This window comes from Chelmon rostratus, chromosome 12 (genome assembly GCF_017976325.1).
Source record: "Chelmon rostratus isolate fCheRos1 chromosome 12, fCheRos1.pri, whole genome shotgun sequence".
Classification (NCBI taxonomy): domain Eukaryota; kingdom Metazoa; phylum Chordata; class Actinopteri; order Chaetodontiformes; family Chaetodontidae; genus Chelmon; species Chelmon rostratus.
Genome location: NC_055669.1, coordinates 8,912,172 through 8,929,620, shown reverse-complemented (window position 1 = coordinate 8,929,620; position 17,449 = coordinate 8,912,172). Strand labels below are relative to the sequence as shown.

The 17,449-nt window shown below is 43.5% G+C and overlaps 2 protein-coding genes across 2 annotated transcripts; one reads left to right on the top strand and one right to left on the bottom strand.

Moving 5' to 3' along the window:
- Window positions 1-88: 88 nt before the first annotated feature.
- On the bottom strand, window positions 89-5,725 carry LOC121614851 (calcium-activated potassium channel subunit beta-3). The gene is made up of 4 exons (XM_041948940.1): window positions 5,485-5,725; window positions 4,042-4,245; window positions 2,427-2,598; window positions 89-1,850 (listed from the first exon to the last, which is right to left on the bottom strand). The coding sequence occupies exons 1-4, from the start codon at window positions 5,568-5,570 to the stop codon at window positions 1,482-1,484; spliced, it is 831 nt and encodes a 276-aa protein (XP_041804874.1). The 5' UTR covers window positions 5,571-5,725; the 3' UTR covers window positions 89-1,481.
- A 1,325-nt stretch (window positions 5,726-7,050) lies between these two features.
- mfsd8l2 (major facilitator superfamily domain containing 8-like 2) lies at window positions 7,051-15,812 on the top strand. The gene is made up of 11 exons (XM_041949932.1): window positions 7,051-7,126; window positions 7,350-7,535; window positions 8,378-8,440; window positions 8,593-8,712; window positions 8,957-9,036; window positions 9,493-9,775; window positions 12,527-12,600; window positions 13,067-13,280; window positions 14,274-14,396; window positions 14,526-14,656; window positions 15,732-15,812. The coding sequence occupies exons 1-11, from the start codon at window positions 7,051-7,053 to the stop codon at window positions 15,810-15,812; spliced, it is 1,431 nt and encodes a 476-aa protein (XP_041805866.1).
- The last annotated feature ends 1,637 nt before the right edge of the window (window positions 15,813-17,449 follow it).

Genomic DNA, 17,449 nt, shown 5'->3' with positions numbered 1-17,449 from the left:
ATATATATCATAAAACCTCTTCAGATACTTGTTTTAGTCATCCTCATATGACCATGTCGGATAAGAAACTGTATGCATTCATTTATTGTACTGTTGAATAAAAAAAACATTTCTCCCTGTCTAAATAGATTTTAATTTGGCATTTTTAAGGCATTGTTTGCTTTACAGGTGATCAAAATAACAGTAATTTACAAGGCACTTATGCATTGCTGTGCTGCGTGATGAAGATTGAGTGTGGGTCAAGGCTTGCATCAGGAATATAACCAATCTTTAGGTTTGTGTAGAAAGAAAGAAGTTTGTTACTCTCAGTTTTCCCACAGATGTCTCTTTCTTGGGTGACCTGGACTGGTATGAGAGTCAGAAAATTGTATGTAAAAAGAAGCTAAAATTAACATTTAATGAAGTGTAAGTGTGATGCATGAGTGATGACTGCAGTAACTCCGAGTGCTGTAAAATAAGGACTACAATTATGTCTACCCATGTGCCCTCCCTCAGGCAGTGAATCAGCCAATAGCAGTTTCACTCCATAGACTTAAAATAAATGGCAGACAGAGCCAACGGGACGGCATCCGTCGGTTTGCATGCTACTGTTTTCAAGCTTTGAGTCTGGCATTACGGCCGTCGCCGGAGTTTTTGGAGCCATAATTGACCATTATTGGCACGAAAGGGTGGCGCATGGGAGGGTACGCCTTGCTGTGCCTCCGTCCTGATTGGATACGACAGAGAACCAGACGACACGCCCTAAATCATACCCTGCTCTAAATGGGACCATCCTATACAAAATGAACATCATGCTGTATTGAAGGAGACTTGCAACTTGCAATTGAGACCATAAACTCATAAGGAAGCTGTTTACTGAGGTAATAATTGCTATTTCTATTGATGCTGCCTGTAACACCGAATTTCCCCATCTTGGAATTGATAAAGTTTATCTTATCTCTTATCTTATAAATAAAAGTGAGAAGTAGCGCAATTTTCCCATAAGCTTACATATTACCACTGTATCCAACACTATCAATATGTTGAAGCATGTGAGAACAAAGCTAATCTAAGGCGTCCCCTCTGCACTTATTTGTGTTTTATGTTTTCAGAATGTATTTAATGCATTGGGAGGACTCGCTGTATTCATGCTGAATCATGTTATGAGTTTGTTGATTTCAACTTTTCATGTTGTGTGAGAACTTATTTTCGACTTGCCATCAATGCTTTTTCACTGTTGAAAGGTGTGTGTGTGTGTGTGTGTGTGTGTGGTCTCCCTCTGTGTTTCAGGTTCAGAAGCCTTTTTGAGATTTAAAGATTTCTCTTAAATCATTTGGGAGGTGATTCTCTACACAGAGGAAGGTTTCAGAACGAGGATTTTTGACACACTTAAAACAAAATGTTTCGCATTTTTTTTCATACTGGCCCTGGTTCACACTATGTACCAGTTAGGTGTTTAAAAATGGTATTTTTGGCGTGTTGCAGCACAAACACTGGACATGTCATGAAGGCGACTGCATGCTGCACCTCCGGAGGAGTCTGTACAGTTTGTCCTGAGTGTGTCTAGATGTCAGCCTGCCCCCTGCCGTCTCACTGCACACCTCAGAGGAGAGATGGGCCAAGTACTGTGTCAGCTTCACAAGGCCCACCAACAGAGCGCCGCCACCCAGCATCAGACAGGGCCACAGCAACGCGAACAGGGCGTTCTTATAGGTGTACTTCCTGTTTAAGGTGGCGTCCCCGGGGTGCCTCGTGCGGTCAGTGAAGCACGACGAGGAGCTCTCCAGCTGAGCGTCCAAGCTGTTCTTCACTTTCTCAACATCCTTTTGAAGCTCTGCTCTGTCCATCCGACATTTGGGTATGTAGAAACACTGGGGAAGAAAAGACACGATTCAAGTGTAATTTTTATTAAGTGAGCTGCTTGTTACAGTTGGCAGCGCTGATTGCAATCAGAGAGACGAGCTGCAAGCTTCTTTTTTGTCTGTTTGAAAAAAAAAAACCCTTTCTAGCCTCCATGTGCTGCACTGGTACTGCAAAATGTTTCATTCGAATCCTCTGAATGGAGCAAAGTGCAGCATAAGGGCATCCCTTAATAATGTCTGCTGGCTTATTCACAAGGGCACAGTAATGACAGTATGGCTAGTTTTCCATTCTGTCAGCTAGTACGGTACAGTCTTTTTCCTTCACCGCTTTCTCAAGTCCCTGCTTCGATGGCTAATATGAACCCTAGTCCCTACAACCAAATTAAGATCTACTGCACAGAACAGTCCTTCATGTCAGAACAGCCATAAAACTTTCATTTTCAAATCCACTCCTCGAGGACCAGTTTCCTGCACGTCCCTAACAGTTGACAAGCCACACCTGGTGTGAAGCAGATCCAAACCAGAGGCTCGTAAAGCTTTAAAGGTAAGACCTAAAACCCGGAATTTACTGCCTTAAATCCCCACCTCAAGAGCGAGGACGACCAATTCCTCGTCAAAGTGGAGAAAAGCCGTCTGATTGGAGCCCGTGAGGTTGACCTTTACCCTGAGGCAAGGCACAGTGCTCACACCTCTGCAGTCCACCCACTCCTCCAGGATTTCCGTCTTCAGCAGAACACAGCTGGCCAGCTCCCAGTTACTGGAAAACAAGAGAAGTTCGGTGTCCCCAAGCCTTGAAACTCCCACACATGGAAACAAACATACACCAGTAAGGCAATATTATGATGATTAATTATTGTTAATGACTGTTCTTATTTGGCATTTTGTTTTTGCCCAGCTGATAGAAGCCCATCTCTGCCAGGAAAACAAAATGAACAGCTACGTATAATAAAAATAAAAATACAAAATTGCTGCTGAATATTTTTATTTTCAAGATTTACCTTTAAATTCATTTTAATCAAGTTAATGCCAGTGATGATCTGACGATTAGTCCAGCTTTTGTGCAAAAGCAGCTTTTGTGCAGACATTCACTGTACCCTGAAGATGGATCATCGCAGCTTTGGTGATGCCTGACTTTTACTCGAGAACGCAAGTTAATTATTTTTTTCATTTGGAGAAATCAGACTTTGTTATCTTGAGATAACGAGATAGTCTGGTATCACGAAAAAACAAGAGACACGCCAACATGCATTCACTGTATGGGTACGGTATGCAGCAATGCATATGCGTATTTTGGTAACCTGCTGGACAGCAACACATTAAGCTAATTGATCCTCTACATGTGAGCCTTACAATAATCAGCCATAATGCAAACACCCTTGTATCAAATCACAAGGCAAAACTTTCTCACATCCTACGGTAAAAGTTCATGAAAAGTTCATGTGGTTTGCTGCCAAACCCACCAACTGAGCAGCGTGTGTCTGTCCGCTCCTCTGAATCGTATGATTTAGTTTTTTCGTCAGAAATCATCTCATTATCTTAAGCGATCGCTCTTTTGTTTTCTCGAGATAACGAGATAAATGAACGCGTTGTCACGAGAAAAAAAGCTTTTGTCATCTCGAGATAACAAAAGCAATTAACTTGTGACCTCGAGATAATGGCGTTAAAAAAAAGTCACTGCGAGCACGTCCGTTCTCGGCTTCTGTCCAAAATCTGTCCATCAGCTGTAAACGTCAGCATGCTAACACGCTAAACAAGACGGTAAACGTGGTGAACGTTATACCTGCCGTTGTTAATTTGAGCATTTTAGCATACTAGCATTAGCATTTTGCACCACTGTGCAGAAATACAGCCTCGCAGAGCTGCTAGCATGGCTGCAGACTCTTAGTTTTTCCTTTTCTTGTTAGGCGTTCCACAACATGTGGTTTGCACAGAGCTCTGAATTACTGGTTCACTTACAAGCTACTTACTAACCATTTTGGCAGAATCGTGCATCATAAATTAACTTGAAGTGATACTTGAATCAGTCAATTAACAGGAAATCAGCACCTTTTGAGCAAAAATCCCATATGTGCTGGTTTCAGTTCACTGATGCAGGGATAAATGTACCTCCGTACCTTTTGTGAACTTTGAACCCTGGAAGTCATTTGCACGAGTGAACCAATGTGTGATAAAATTTGTGCTGTTGTTGAAAATCATGTACCTGTTAACATAAGGTTTGACCATAGTGATGCCGACCACAGAGAACATGAGCACAGAGAAGGCCATCATGGTGAAGCCCAGCAGGATGGCCCTGTCCTCCCCGACACTCGACGCTGGCATCTGGGCCCGAGCTCGCTGCCCTCCGCGCCCATCCACCCCTCTGCTCCACTCATGCTCCTGAGCTCCGGCCATGTGGGAGAGCTCTCTGTGTCTCACATACACACACACACACACACACACACACACGCACACACACACACACACACAAATGCATGCATGGACACCAGGGATGCAATGATTAAATCCAGCAGTGATACAAATTAGATTTTTGATTTGATGCATCAACAGATTTCATGTTGGACCCATAAATTGATTTGCTTCATTTGATTTATTTTCTGTTCTTTCAAACTACATGATTTTTCCACAGGGCTAAGATACAAAAGATACCTGAACAAATTAAGTTAGATTTAGACTTTTGACATAAATAAATATGCTACATCAAAGATTGAGAATTAATTTCTAGCTTAAACTTTGGCCTCTCTTTTTATCTGTGGCCAACAGCATGCTAAATAGCATGCTAACGTGCTAAGCAGCACTAAGGTCGTGGGGAATGTTACTAGCAAGCATGCAGGGTTAGTCGTTAAGCAAACTATTGGACACATTTCAAGTTTGAACTCATTGTGGCGCCAGATGGAAAGTCAGAGATCACCAAAGTTATTACAGTTCATCTTGATGACGATGACATGAATGTATTTACCAAATTTTATGGCAATCCACCGAAAGGTTGCTGCTGTATTTCAATGTGGACCAACTGACAAACCAACATTGCCGCTCCCTAAAAAGTACCATCAAAATCAAAGCAGCACATGTCGAGATATATACTTTTCGTCCATCTTATTAGTCCAGCTCTAAAAAATTGATCCTACATTTCCCATTTCCCAAGGCACTATGATAGAGTTTTTCATTAGACCTTCTAAGCCTGTAAAAACTCATGTTTCTCAAAACCCCACAATCCCAGCTCAAAACACAGGCTTCCTGGTAAAAATGTGAGGTTTTGAGCCCCATGCCAGGACCCTGCTGACCTCATCAGACGTTATTTTGTCAGACAGCTCCTCGAGAGCCGCAGAAGACATGATGCAACTGTTTTCAAGGCTGAGCAGCACTTCTTGTCACAAGTAAACTCAACTTGATCAGAGTGCCCATTTAATGCAATATTAATTGATTTTAGCCTATTCAGACCTGTCAGATTTAGGCGTCTGGGTGATTTTCTACACCCCAAACAGACACGTGCAGCGTGCATAATCATGCCTGCTCATATATGCCCGAGAGTTGGCAATCTGAATGTGAAGCTTTGTTGAACTTCAGCCGTGTTTTTCCTTCATAATGACCTCCCAACAGTGTTTTCAAAACCTTGCTGCCTGCGCGGTCGATCGTCCTCTCTTACCGTGTCTGCCTCCTGCGAGCACCCTGCAGGTTGATGTTAATGGGGATGCTGAATGACCTCCTGGGAGAAGCCGCGTTCAAGAACATGCCCGCTCCTACCTCAGCCACCTCCCAGCCCAGAGTACGTATATTCACCTAATGAGCTCCTCTCTATCTGAAAGTCAAATGTCCTTCTTTCAACAGATGATCATCTCGTATCTCCAGCAGGCTCCGATGCAGCGCGGTGACTCACTGAGTGGACTAGTGCAGTTTATTCACCGGGCAACTCCCTGTTGTTTGCCAAGGCTCAAAGGTGAGCGCAGCAGCACCTTCCACCCTCATGTGGGTTTCTATAGAAACCACCACAGGTAAGGCAGGTAGGATGCTAATGGTCTCTCTGCGGGCCCGTGAGGCTGAGCTGCATGCAGCAATTTGTCATAGAGAAGCTGAGTGAACCCCTTCTTGGCTACTCGCTCTTTACATAAAATGAAACAGCGCGCTGACAGTGCACAGCTGAGTGCACGCTCTCCGTGGACCACCTTTGCACACACACACACACATACAGAAGAGATACTGACCCAAACACGTGTGTCCTGCGACATCCCATCATTTCATCGAGCTGCAGGCCTCTCCGAGTGTCCCGCCGCTGTGTGATATGAGTGCAAGATGCTGAGCGAGTTTTTATGTTCTATTCAAACAATCGAAAGTCTTTGTATTATTCATGCGTCGCTGGAAAAACATATGGAGGTATTAACTCTGTGACAGTTCTGTTTAATATAACAAGCCCAAGGCCAGGAACACCACGGCAGCTTGAAAACGGAGCAAACCATTCAATAAAACAGACAGCGCAGCCGTACCTAATTTATTCAGTATTGAATACAATAGAGTGTTACTTTTTGGAACATTTTCCTCAACCTTTTATCACAAGCTCTGGTGCAGGGCTTCATATTCTGAATGCAATCCTGGTTTATCTGATAGATTTTATTACCTGTGTGTTTTTATTGCCCTGTGTGATGTATTGTAGACTGAGTCTCTTTGTAAAATGGTAAAAGTTATTCATATCTGTAACCTAGAGGGGGGCCGACGGGCCTGGCGCTTTTCTTCCCAGGGCTGTGGGAGAATCAAGTGCTTTTGATGAAAGTGAAGAAAACAAGATTAAAAATGTATAAAGCTCAGTGTACTTTAGCTCACCTGGTAACCCGAGACATTGCCTTGACCGTGAGGCTCACAGCGTGGTGCTGCACTGCGGACGTGACTCAAACAGAATTTCATCTTTAACATAAATGCCTAATGGAGGCGGACTGCTGCAGTCGCCTCAAACTGGACTGTTTTTATGGCTGATGCGTCTTAGGTTTCGCTCCTGCTGGTCCTCTTCTGCTGGCGAAAAACTCGCATGAGCTCTGTTTTCCATCTCTGTGAAGTTCTGACCTTGTACAATGGTGAGACAAATTCCTCTGATTATCCAGGCCAGCAGTTGTAATTGGACTCACAGTGCCTCCTGTTATCTGATTATGCCACTGGACAACATTTCTGAACAACACACGCAGACAGAGGTCAGCGTATAAAAGGCAGCAAGTCACCGAGCACAATGGATAATCACCAAAAGAGGAATCTAACTTTTCTCACCATCGGGCTGATATTTATGCTGAGCGGCATTGAGTACGGTAGGTTCATAATGATGGCTTTATAGACTTGAAGACATGAGATAATGGTCTCATTAGAGCAGAGTCTGCCTGGCATTTTGGCTGTAAGCACACATCACAGAGGAAAGAGCGTCTGATTTAACTGAAATGTATTTCTGCTTTGGGTGAACGAGGCTCCCCATTTACACTTCTCCCTCCTTTTCCGCCATGCTCATCCTCTCTCATCCCTCTCTGGTGGTCTCAGCCGTCATTCTGCCCACAATATGGAAGTATCTCCAGATTTTGGAGGCCCCCCCATACTTCCTGGGTCTGGGTCTGTCTGCCTTCAGTCTGAGCGGGCTGCTCACAGGCCCGCTTTTCGGGCTCTGGTCAGACCGGAGCAAAACTACAAAGTCCATCATCCTTTTCTCCAATCTGTTTGAGATCGCCGGTGAGTACTCAGATCACAAGATGAATCTCCTGAGGCGGAGGGTCAGATTAGCGAGCCCTCTCTACGACTGTGTGTTCAGCCGTTGTGTGAAACTCAAACTGTGGCTCCTTTTTGAGCCGTGTTAGAAATACTTCACTCATTCATTATTCAGCTCTATATAGAGGACTATAAAGTGTCTCAGATGGCAAACTCAAAAAAAATTTCAGGTCTTAGGTCAGTCCTTTCATCCCGCTGCTATTTGAATTAGCCTTTTTCCCCCTGTCTGATGGTAGCTAGCTCTGTGTTGCTCAGACTGCTTTTTTAATGTATTCTGGGTATAATTTGAGCTCAGTCTGTAGAATATAATCCTGACGAGACTTTCAGCCAACACTGCAAAATGACAAAAACTCTAGCGGACAAAACACTGCGAGTACACAGCCATGCTAGCTACTGCTACTACGTACTAGCTAAAAGTTAAAGCCATCATGCTAACATGGGCCCAGTGGCAATGCTAACGTGCTAATGTGTAGCAAGCTTACCTTGCCCACCCTATTAGTTTAGCTTGTTAGAATGCTAATTAGCAGAAAACACAAAGTAGAGGCTGATGGGAATGTCATTATTTTTACAGATATTTATCTAATTGAACTCAAAATTACAGACGTGGACCTGCTGGTGCCACTAGAGGTAAAGTCAAGGGATCCCATCATTAGGCTTCATCCTCTGGAAACCATGGATGTCTGCACAAAATGTGGTTGAAATCGTTCAGTCTGGACAGTGACTGTGGACTTCAAGTCAAACATTTAGTTCACGCTGGAAATGCATTTTGGTCTGTGAGGATGATTGTCATTTTCATTTGTTCCCAGGTAACTTCATGTATTTTCTCGGATATTCAAAGTGGCTGTTGTTGTGCAGTCGTATTGTAGCAGGTGACACACACACACACACACACACACACACACACACACACACACACACACACACACACACTCCTGTGGTGAAATAACACCCAGAGCATGTCCTGCATCAGTACGTGTGCTCGTTGCGAAGGTGTAACTGAAGAATGCTGTTTTCCTCTCAGGTGTCGGTGCAGGAGCGGGCTCCTCCATCTTTGGTTTCCTCACTCGGAGCACGCTGCCGGAGGAGCGCGCCGGCATCTTCGCAGCCATCATGGCCTGCCGACAAGCCGGCCTCCTCGTCGGTCAGTTTCTCCCCCTTCATCTTACCACAGAGAGACAGGGGTGTCGTCTCACCTCTCTTCACCTCCTCTGTCGTCTCAGAAATATCAGACACCAGGAAGGAGTCTGTGATGTCTTCTTTGATGTTCAGTCTCGACTGCGAGGAGGAGACATTCAATAAAATCGCTGAGGTGGAGGCTACTGTCTCCGCACATCCTCTGTTTTTGTTCCAGCTCCTCTTTAAAGCTCTTCCTCTTGTCTCTCCAGGGCCGGCGTTCAACCTGTTCCTGCGGCTGTGTGATTTCAAGCTGGGGCCCTTTGTTGTGAACAAATACACGTCTCCCGGGGTAACAGCATCCAGATAATCAGTAATCTAAGGTTCTCCGAAAACCTCATGAATACAGAAAGAATCTTCAGAAACAGTCTACATCCTGCGCTCCTCCTGGCTCACATGCATTTTCCCCCTTTGTTCTCCTCTGAGTTAGAAGAATGCAAAATGCCTGCAGTGATACTCAGGCCCATAACAACTAGTATCGATCTATTTCCATCTCACGAGTCTCTCTGGATGAAACACCTGTAGAATGGATGTAGCTTAAATGAGATATACCAAAGCTCTGTAAGCCTACATCCATTTTTCCAGATAATTTGACACTGCACGTCTCTTTTTTTCTCTGTGCCAGGTTACTTTATTTCTTTGAACACCTCCACGTATCAAATGCTTTGTCTCTCCTGGTAGTCTTCAAGGATTCTGATCTTGTAAAACAATCTTTTTTTTTTGCACTTTTTTCCCTGCTTCCTCTCAGATCTTCATGTGCCTGTTGTGGGTGCTGCTCCAGTTTGTCGTCCTGGCTATGTACTGGGACGTACCACCCATCGGCTCAGAGGGGGGAGCGGTGATGCTGGAGATGAAACAAGGGGAGGGAAATGAGGAGGAGGTGCCGCTGATGGGGTCCGACGAGGAGCCGGCGCACACCTACAGAGCTGTCCACTCAGACCAACTCGAGACCTCCAGCTCATCTGAGACGGAGCCCGTCCTCAGCGCCTCGGCGGTCTCGAACCCCTTCAAAAACTTCAGCGCCAGCAGAGGTGAGCGAGCAGGTTTGACTGCCTGTCTGGAGCAATGATTGTCAGCTCCGCTCTGCTCTGCGGTTCAGGTAGGAGGAGGTGTCACTGTCAATGCACATGTTTCGTATCTGCTCTATTGATTTTCTTGCATGCGCACACACAAAGACACACACACACACACACGCCATTCTCCAGGTCTCTCTGAGGAATTCTGTGTGGCATGTCGGATCAGATTCCCTGTGTATTGATTGGACGTGTGTGTGTGTGGTTTATGTCAGAGTGTGTATGTATATGTATGATGTCAGGTGTCTTATTGGATTAGTGTCATAGTAAGTTTACATGGGATACAGGCAGTGATTGTGTGCCATTATTGATTAACTTTTCTGTACTTTGTTAGCCTCTCTCTCTCTCTCTCTCTCTCTCTCTCTCTCTCTCTCTCTCTGTGTGTGTGTGTGTGTGTGTGTCAAACCTATATTGATTCTCTCACTCTTTGAAGATGTGGCAAAGGGATGGATAGCAGACTTCCTTTTTTATTGACTTGCTTGCTGTGGTTGACTTGTGGATGAAATGGAGACAGGATTGGCGATGTGGCCAACATTCTTCTTATTGACCCCCCCCCCCCCCCTCTCTGTTTTTGTGTTTTGAAGAAAATCTCCAACAGCAGAAACTCTGGAGCAAAACTGGACATCTGCAGCTCCAGCACATTCTGTAGCAGTGTGTGTTAGCTGTTACAGTGTGTCTGGTGTTCGCTCTCCTGAATTATTGATCCTCCCTGGCTTTTTCTGTATGAGTGAGGAATCTTTGAAAACCAGACAGATCTTTCACTCTCTTTCATCAAACCTTTTCATTTGTGGTCGGGGTCGTGCATCAATAACAACACAAGTAGGAGCTGTCAATTTTTCCTTTTTCAAACAAGGAAAATGTTTAGCGTTAAAAAGCAATACATAAACAATTATTAATGTTTAAAAGGCAAAGTAAGTAGGATTTCTCTAAAAAACAATCTTAAGACTCATCCAAAAAAAAAAAAAAATCCCCCTCAATGATCATTTATGATGACTAGAGGTGTGTGTCGGTGAGTGTCTGCAGAGGTCCTGCCCTCTGCCTGTATTTTCTTATTTTGCTGTGTTCGGGATGTTTCTTGGCATCAACCCTTGGCCAGTGGTGTGTAGCTTCAAGCCAACAGCGCACAGTGTGTGAGGGCAGGACTCTATAAAAACATAACCACCAGGTGCCAGATGACCATGCATCCAAGCGGAAGCTGCTGGTGTCTGTGGCCGGATTTCCATCCACATATTATGCAAATTTGAACCGTATGTCGAGAAAATCTCAATAGAGGGCGCAACGAGATGATGTGGCTAAAAGAGCGCCAGTGGAAGCACACGATGAAAATGTGACATTTCAGCTTGTTTCGTCTACCAATCTGTGGACGGTTACGTCATCGTCTTCATTCTGCCTTCAAAGGAAGCAGGGAAATCAGCTAACCTGCCTCAATCCAGAGCAATAATGCCTCCTGTTTCCAGTCTTTATGCTACGCTAAGATAACCCAACATGTCTTTAACTGAATGTTTGATACTTGTACATAATCACACTTCTGATTTTTAACACTTTCAAACAAGGAATCATTTGGAAATGTCACAGTTAATAATTACTAACCTAATGTTTGTAATTGGCTATGTATTTTGTTTTAGCAGTTTAAATGGTTACTCAGCCAATTATACACATGAGGATTACTTTACTTTTCATGAGGAGTATTACTACTCTCTGGAGGAGCTTTGTCCAGTCTGAGAAAATAACCCTGATGATTTCATCATCTCAGTCATCTCAGCTTGAACTTGGACTCTTCAGCGTTTCTTTCAGAAAATGTGCGGTGCAAACTGGCGGCCTGGAGATGAAATATGTGGGTGCTGAGGTGGCAGGGAGGGTCTAACGTAATACGTTATCAAGTTGCATCATTGAAGTTGTAGTATCCAGTGTTTTTGGAGCTCGACAGGAGCAAAGATCAGGATATCTTAGCCTCTGCCATATTGATTTTTTTAAAATCTCTCTCTTCCAAGTGCCCCATCTTTAAGGAGGTGCAATAACAAATATCTTGATAGGCCCTTTAGAGGATAATGTTTAATCCCATGTTAACCTACTGAACATACACAGAACTTGTAAATCCTCACACATACATTAAAATACATGCATACTATGAATACATACACATACAGATACAGAACATATTGTATATGTGGTAGTAAATGAAATGATATAAATAATTGTACAAACGTAGAGCAGAGAGAACTGAACCATAGTAGATAACACACTGTACTATAAAGCCATTCCTCCAGCCATCTGGCATGTACTACTTCCAAATTTAGCAGCAAGCCCAGCTCATTTTTCCTCCCCACCAAGTCCATAAGGGAGTTTTTGTTCCAGGAAAAGCTGGTATCAAAATTTGGATTTTTTTTTTTTTTTTTTGGTGTGTTTTCATGTTTTGGACATAAGAAAAAAAGAGCAGAGCTCTCACTTATCTCAAGAAAAAGAAATAGACTGTTTGTAGGACTGGAGGATCAACATGACCAACCGGCCAGGATTCGTCACGCCTGCCTCTTTCAGTCTGAAGATTACTTTCAGATAGTCCAAGTTTTCTTTTCTATTTAAACTTCTTTATCTCAACCTAACTTGCCAGTCGAAACTTTCAATTTAATGGTACCATTTGAGCTTGTTTTATGATTTTCTCTTTGGTTTCTCTGGTTTTCAGCGTATATCTCTGTGCCTTTCACTCTGCAGAGTTCCTGCGAGAGGAGGTGGTTGTTCTCCTCACGGCTCAGTTCATCACTCTCTTCAATCAGACAGCGCTGGAGGTGAGAGCAGCTACCGTTGAGATCCATCAGCCAGAGTTTCCAAGCATTTCATACAATGTCACACTATTTTACCCCGAGTTTCATCCAAACCGCATCAATCCGAGCCTTACCTGGAAAGACCTGTGCCGCTACTTTGAGAAAATAATCAAGTATCGCTTAACGCTCAAAATAAAACCGATGTATCATAGACACATAATCAGCGTCTATGTGCCGGACATGAAAAATGAAGAGGCCCTCTCTCCTCTCATTAAACTGTGGTGGCTGAGCCGTCACACAGTGCTGACCTGGATTATATAATCATTTTAATATCAAAACAGAGCAACTCTTTTGATCTGGACTGAATGAAGCCTTTGAAGGGCTTAAAAGTGCTCGTTTCAGCTCTCATAAGAATCTCCACCTCTACCTCTGCCTGAATCACCTTTTCTAACTGACCGACCTTGCCAACATCTCTCTAAAAAATCCCCAGACCATGGTGACTCCTCTGACGCAGCGCTACTTTAGCTTTGCCGAGCTGGCCAACAGCCTGATGTACAGCCTGTGCGGGGTGGAGGTCATCCTGGGCTTCTTCTTTGTGCGCTGGCTGAGCAGGAAGGTGGCGGACCGCGCCGTGCTGGCTGTGGGCCTGGTCATCTGTTGCGCCGCCTGTATCTGGTGCCTCATCTTCCTCTGCAACCCCCGAGGTGCTAACCTGTCCAGCAAACACACGCAAACACACAATGCAGAGACACTCACGCGAAGGCACGGTCGGTCTTAAAAATGCCCCGTGTGCTGTGCCAAATCGTTTCAGCGCGCCCGGTGCTGGTGTGTGCGGCGCAGGGGAGCCATATTGGGTTACACGCTGGCTGCATTGAACGCGCTCTGTAAATGATATCACTCAGGCTCTGGCAGGCCAGCAGGAGATCATACAGGCAAACTGGATCCTGTATGTTCATGTTGGCCTGCGTCTGTTGCAGCTTGTCACGTTTATCGCTCTGATTACAACTGACAGGTGCTGGAGCCGGGGAGTGCCTGAGTACATATAAATGGATTACAGTAATCTAATTAGACAAAAATGCTATTTGTTAAGGCATAGCCGACATTTGTTTGCTATTTGTTACAGTTACAGTTAAAAGATCCAAACAAAGAGAGAAACCCTTAAAGGCAGATACCTAAAGAAAAATAAGTTTTTCTTGAACAAAACATGGTTGATGGTTGAAATTGCATTTTGATTACGAGATTATAGACTTTCAGCTTATGCAGGAGCGTCCAACAGTTTGAGTGGGCACAAATTCACACAAACATGTGCATGATGCAAAGCAGCAGAGAACAAAAATGTAGTGGCTGCCAGCTTGGCAGTGGTTTCATTTTCAGATAGAGCTATCTCTGGTGGTGCCAACCCATTTGTGGAAGGAACTTAAAAACCGAGAGAAGAAAGGATGGTTAACTGAAGTATGATCTGTCACACACTTTGAATCATTACCACTATATATCAGCAATACAAACAGCCACAAAATACTCAACTATAATAGCTAAGAGAGCTAGAAATATATCAGATTTAGGTATGTTAGAGCTGGTGTTAGATTGCAGCCTGTACATGTGATTGTTTAATGACATGTTTCATGTAATTTGGGGACAAGCAACTATAATTCAGTAATCCATTCATCTCATTTATGTTGTCTTTCCATGCCTGCCAGGTGGTTATGGATGGGAGCTGTCGGCCTTCATCATCGGAGTGTTTCTGCAGCTGCTGGGGCTTCCCTTTGTGGCCGTGTCTCAGGTGTCTCTCTTCTCCAAAGTCACTGCAGAGAAAACACAAGGTTGGCAAGTCATTTTTATCATTTTGCCTCAGCATATGTGACGCGAGGAAATCGTTAAACATAGCCATATTGTAACGTTTGTAGAGAAAAGGAATAACCTCTAGTTTTTTTGTGATGCATCACCAACAGGATTCAGCCAAGGTGTCAGACGCTCGGTTGGGGGCCTGGCCACCATCCTGGGTCCTTTGTGGGCTGGTGGACTGACCAGTAATTTGTACATAATGCTGGGCATGATGCTAGCTCTCCTCATAATGATCACAGTACGTGCACAGCTCATTTCACTGTTGAACAGCATCAACCAGATAGAAAATTGGTGATATGAGTCATTAAAGGAAGATCAGATTTTATGAAATACGTTTAGTCTCTCTGTTGTCAAGAGTGAGATAAGAAGATTGACACCGCTCTCATGATTGTATTGTAAATTTGAAGCTGCTGGTTAGCTTAGCTTAGCATAAAGACTGGAAAAGAGGAGACAGCAAGTGTTCGACACATACAGCAACCAAAATATTTCTTTCTTGCAGAGAGTACTTGAGAAGTTTGTCGCCAGTCTCGTATCTGTCCACTAAACATTCCGTTACAGCTTGCAGCTGGTTAGCTTAGCTTAACATAAAGACTGGAAACGGGGAAGCAGCTAGCCTGGAAATTCACCTGCCACCACCTCTAAAGCTCACTAAATGATATCTCATTTGCTGAAACTGTTCAAAAAGTATAAAAACAAGTTTTAACGGACTACAGGATTAAGCAAACAAAATTTAACTGAACTGTAGGGGTGATAGTAGATGGATTTTCTTTTACCTGACAGAGCCAGGCTAGCTGTTTCCCTCTATTTCCAGTCTTTTGGTTAAACGCTAAGCGTCTCCTAGCTTCATATTTAAAATCAGCATTCGACAACATGGAATAATTTCTGGAGTTATGTGTGCAGTCACCTGCTGCTAAGATAAGCTAGCTGCCTGCTAGCTGTAGCGTCATTATTGTGCAGACATCTGATTGGTGTCAGTCTTCTCATCTAACTCTCTGCAGAAAAGTGAATGAGTGCATTGCCCAAAATGTACAATTGCTTTGATTTCAATGCTGTCAAGGAGCTGGAGTTGATTCGGTTAATGCTCTAACTCAGTGCTTCTTGTTTTCTGCCCTTCCCTGTGTGTACCCTCTCCATTAGAAACTACTCAAAGCTGTGGCTTAAAAAAGCTGCTTTTTTTCCCCTCACATACTCGAACTGAAAAACAGCAGCTACTTGCCAGTAAAATCCTTAACTCAGCATGTCTTTGATAGCCTCTGCTTATTACTTGGTGCTCTGTATTCTCCAAAGCCACATCACGCTGTACATTTCTGCAGGTTATGACAGCGCTGTCCTACGAGCGGCTGATGGAGCCCAGGGCAGTGCGGTACGCTCAGAGCTCTGACAGCGGAGGATAGAGCTGCAGTCTGTCTGAAGAGCGGGCTAAAGATGGACAGCAGGAGCGCCCTGCACTTCTGAGAGAATCAATAAAAGTTTACTGCAGAGGAAACTGTATGAGTGTGAAACAGAAACGTTCAAAACACACACTGTAGCTCAGAGCCTGCCACACAGGTGATCACACTTCACAGGTAAAAAAAAAAAAAAAACAGAAAAAAATGTATGTTTTTAATCTTTGCACAATCTCTCTGTTGTCAGATTTTATTAGAATCTACCTTGCATGCATATCACTATCACACTATTAATTATATTATACACAAGGGGGCACCATTGCTCTCATATTGAATATTCAGAGGTGCAATTGAAGATGAAAGCCATTATTTTTAAACTGAACTATTTATATTCCCAGGTGTTGATGAAAAGATAAGAGAGCAGGTTCTTCCATGTGACCCGTGTATGAAATATTCTTTTCTTGCACCGTCTTTCTTCCTCAAAAAAAAAGAAAAGAAAGACCTTGCTGAAAATGAAACGGTTGACACAATGGGTGCAGAAGTAGAGTTGTCAACATCTTTGCAGCTGCATGTCAGTGTGGCTGATAGATGAAGAGGGTCAGAGAGAAGGAAGCGTTACAGATTTCTTGATATTCATTTGTAGTGCTGAAGTAAAACTGTGTTTTTAGTGTTAAAATTAAATCCAAAGCCTTGGATGTGGCTAAACCAGATAGATGTTATCTGAAACTATTCCTCTACATCTTATGTGCAAATGAGAAACTCCTGAATTAAAACCAAATTTCAAAGATACTTGTTAATTAGCCCTCTGTATCATTTTACTATGGGGGAGATTTAAAATTTAATTGCCTGTATTTATAATTCAAACATGACAAGGTGTGACTTGTGTACAGTCAGCTGTTCTTTCCCATATTCTCCTCTAGGATGTGCTGTATGCTACACATCTGCATCTGAGAGGAGAATGCTGTAAGCAACATCAAGGCATTGTAGATTCCCTTTGTACCGATGAACATGGCTCTGGCCAATCTCTGTGTTTTTGCATAATTGCAGATAAGGCTGGGTAACCTTTCCAGTTTTCTACACTCAGCATGTGATGTTTGGCTTTTCCACAGGCTTTTCGCCTAAAATGGAAATTCTAATCTCTGGGACTCAAGGACATAATATATATAAGTACTTTCATGCCCTGATCAGCGTATTCAGATACTTGACATTTTGAGGGAGATAACAGGGTGCATAGAATCAGGTCAGGGCTGAATTTACTCTCTTTGAACGAGCTCACTTTTCCAGCATGATTCCTGCTGTCTTGTGTTCTTAAAGAAACGTCTATGCAGCAACCTAAATACCCACGACCATTTTCAAAGTAAGGCCCTGAAAACTTGCATCGAGATCTTCAGATCTCCTCTTTGTCAACAAATGTTCACAGCTAGATAAGCAGTTTGAGTGTAAAAAAGCAGCATTTTCATTGTGTTATAGTTATTTGTTAAAGCGAGAGTCTGACTTTTTGAAGAAGAAGCGACACATTCTTCCTCTGACAAACAAAAGTTTACAACATAATGCACCTTTTCTCATTTCACTACATTGCTGCTACAGGCTTAATTATGACCAACAGTTTGTGATGGCCAATGTTAGCTGGCTTTTAAACACTAGCT

What these genes read in the sequence shown, in the direction of transcription:
- LOC121614851 (XM_041948940.1), bottom strand. Translation starts at nt 5,570, where the DNA reads ATGTTCTTGAACGCGGCTTCTCCCAGGAGGTCATTCAGCATCCCCATT. An exon ending in GTCAAACCTTATGTTAACAG is followed by an intron (nt 2,599 to 4,041) that starts GTACATGATTTT and finishes CTTGTTTTCCAG; the next exon opens with TAACTGGGAGCTGGCCAGCT. An exon ending in TGGTCGTCCTCGCTCTTGAG is followed by an intron (nt 1,851 to 2,426) that starts GTGGGGATTTAA and finishes TTTCTTCCCCAG; the next exon opens with TGTTTCTACATACCCAAATG.
- mfsd8l2 (XM_041949932.1), top strand. Translation starts at nt 7,051, where the DNA reads ATGGATAATCACCAAAAGAGGAATCTAACTTTTCTCACCATCGGGCTG. An exon ending in CTTCCTCTGCAACCCCCGAG is followed by an intron (nt 13,281 to 14,273) that starts GTGCTAACCTGT and finishes CATGCCTGCCAG; the next exon opens with GTGGTTATGGATGGGAGCTG. An exon ending in CTCTCCTCATAATGATCACA is followed by an intron (nt 14,657 to 15,731) that starts GTACGTGCACAG and finishes ACATTTCTGCAG; the next exon opens with GTTATGACAGCGCTGTCCTA.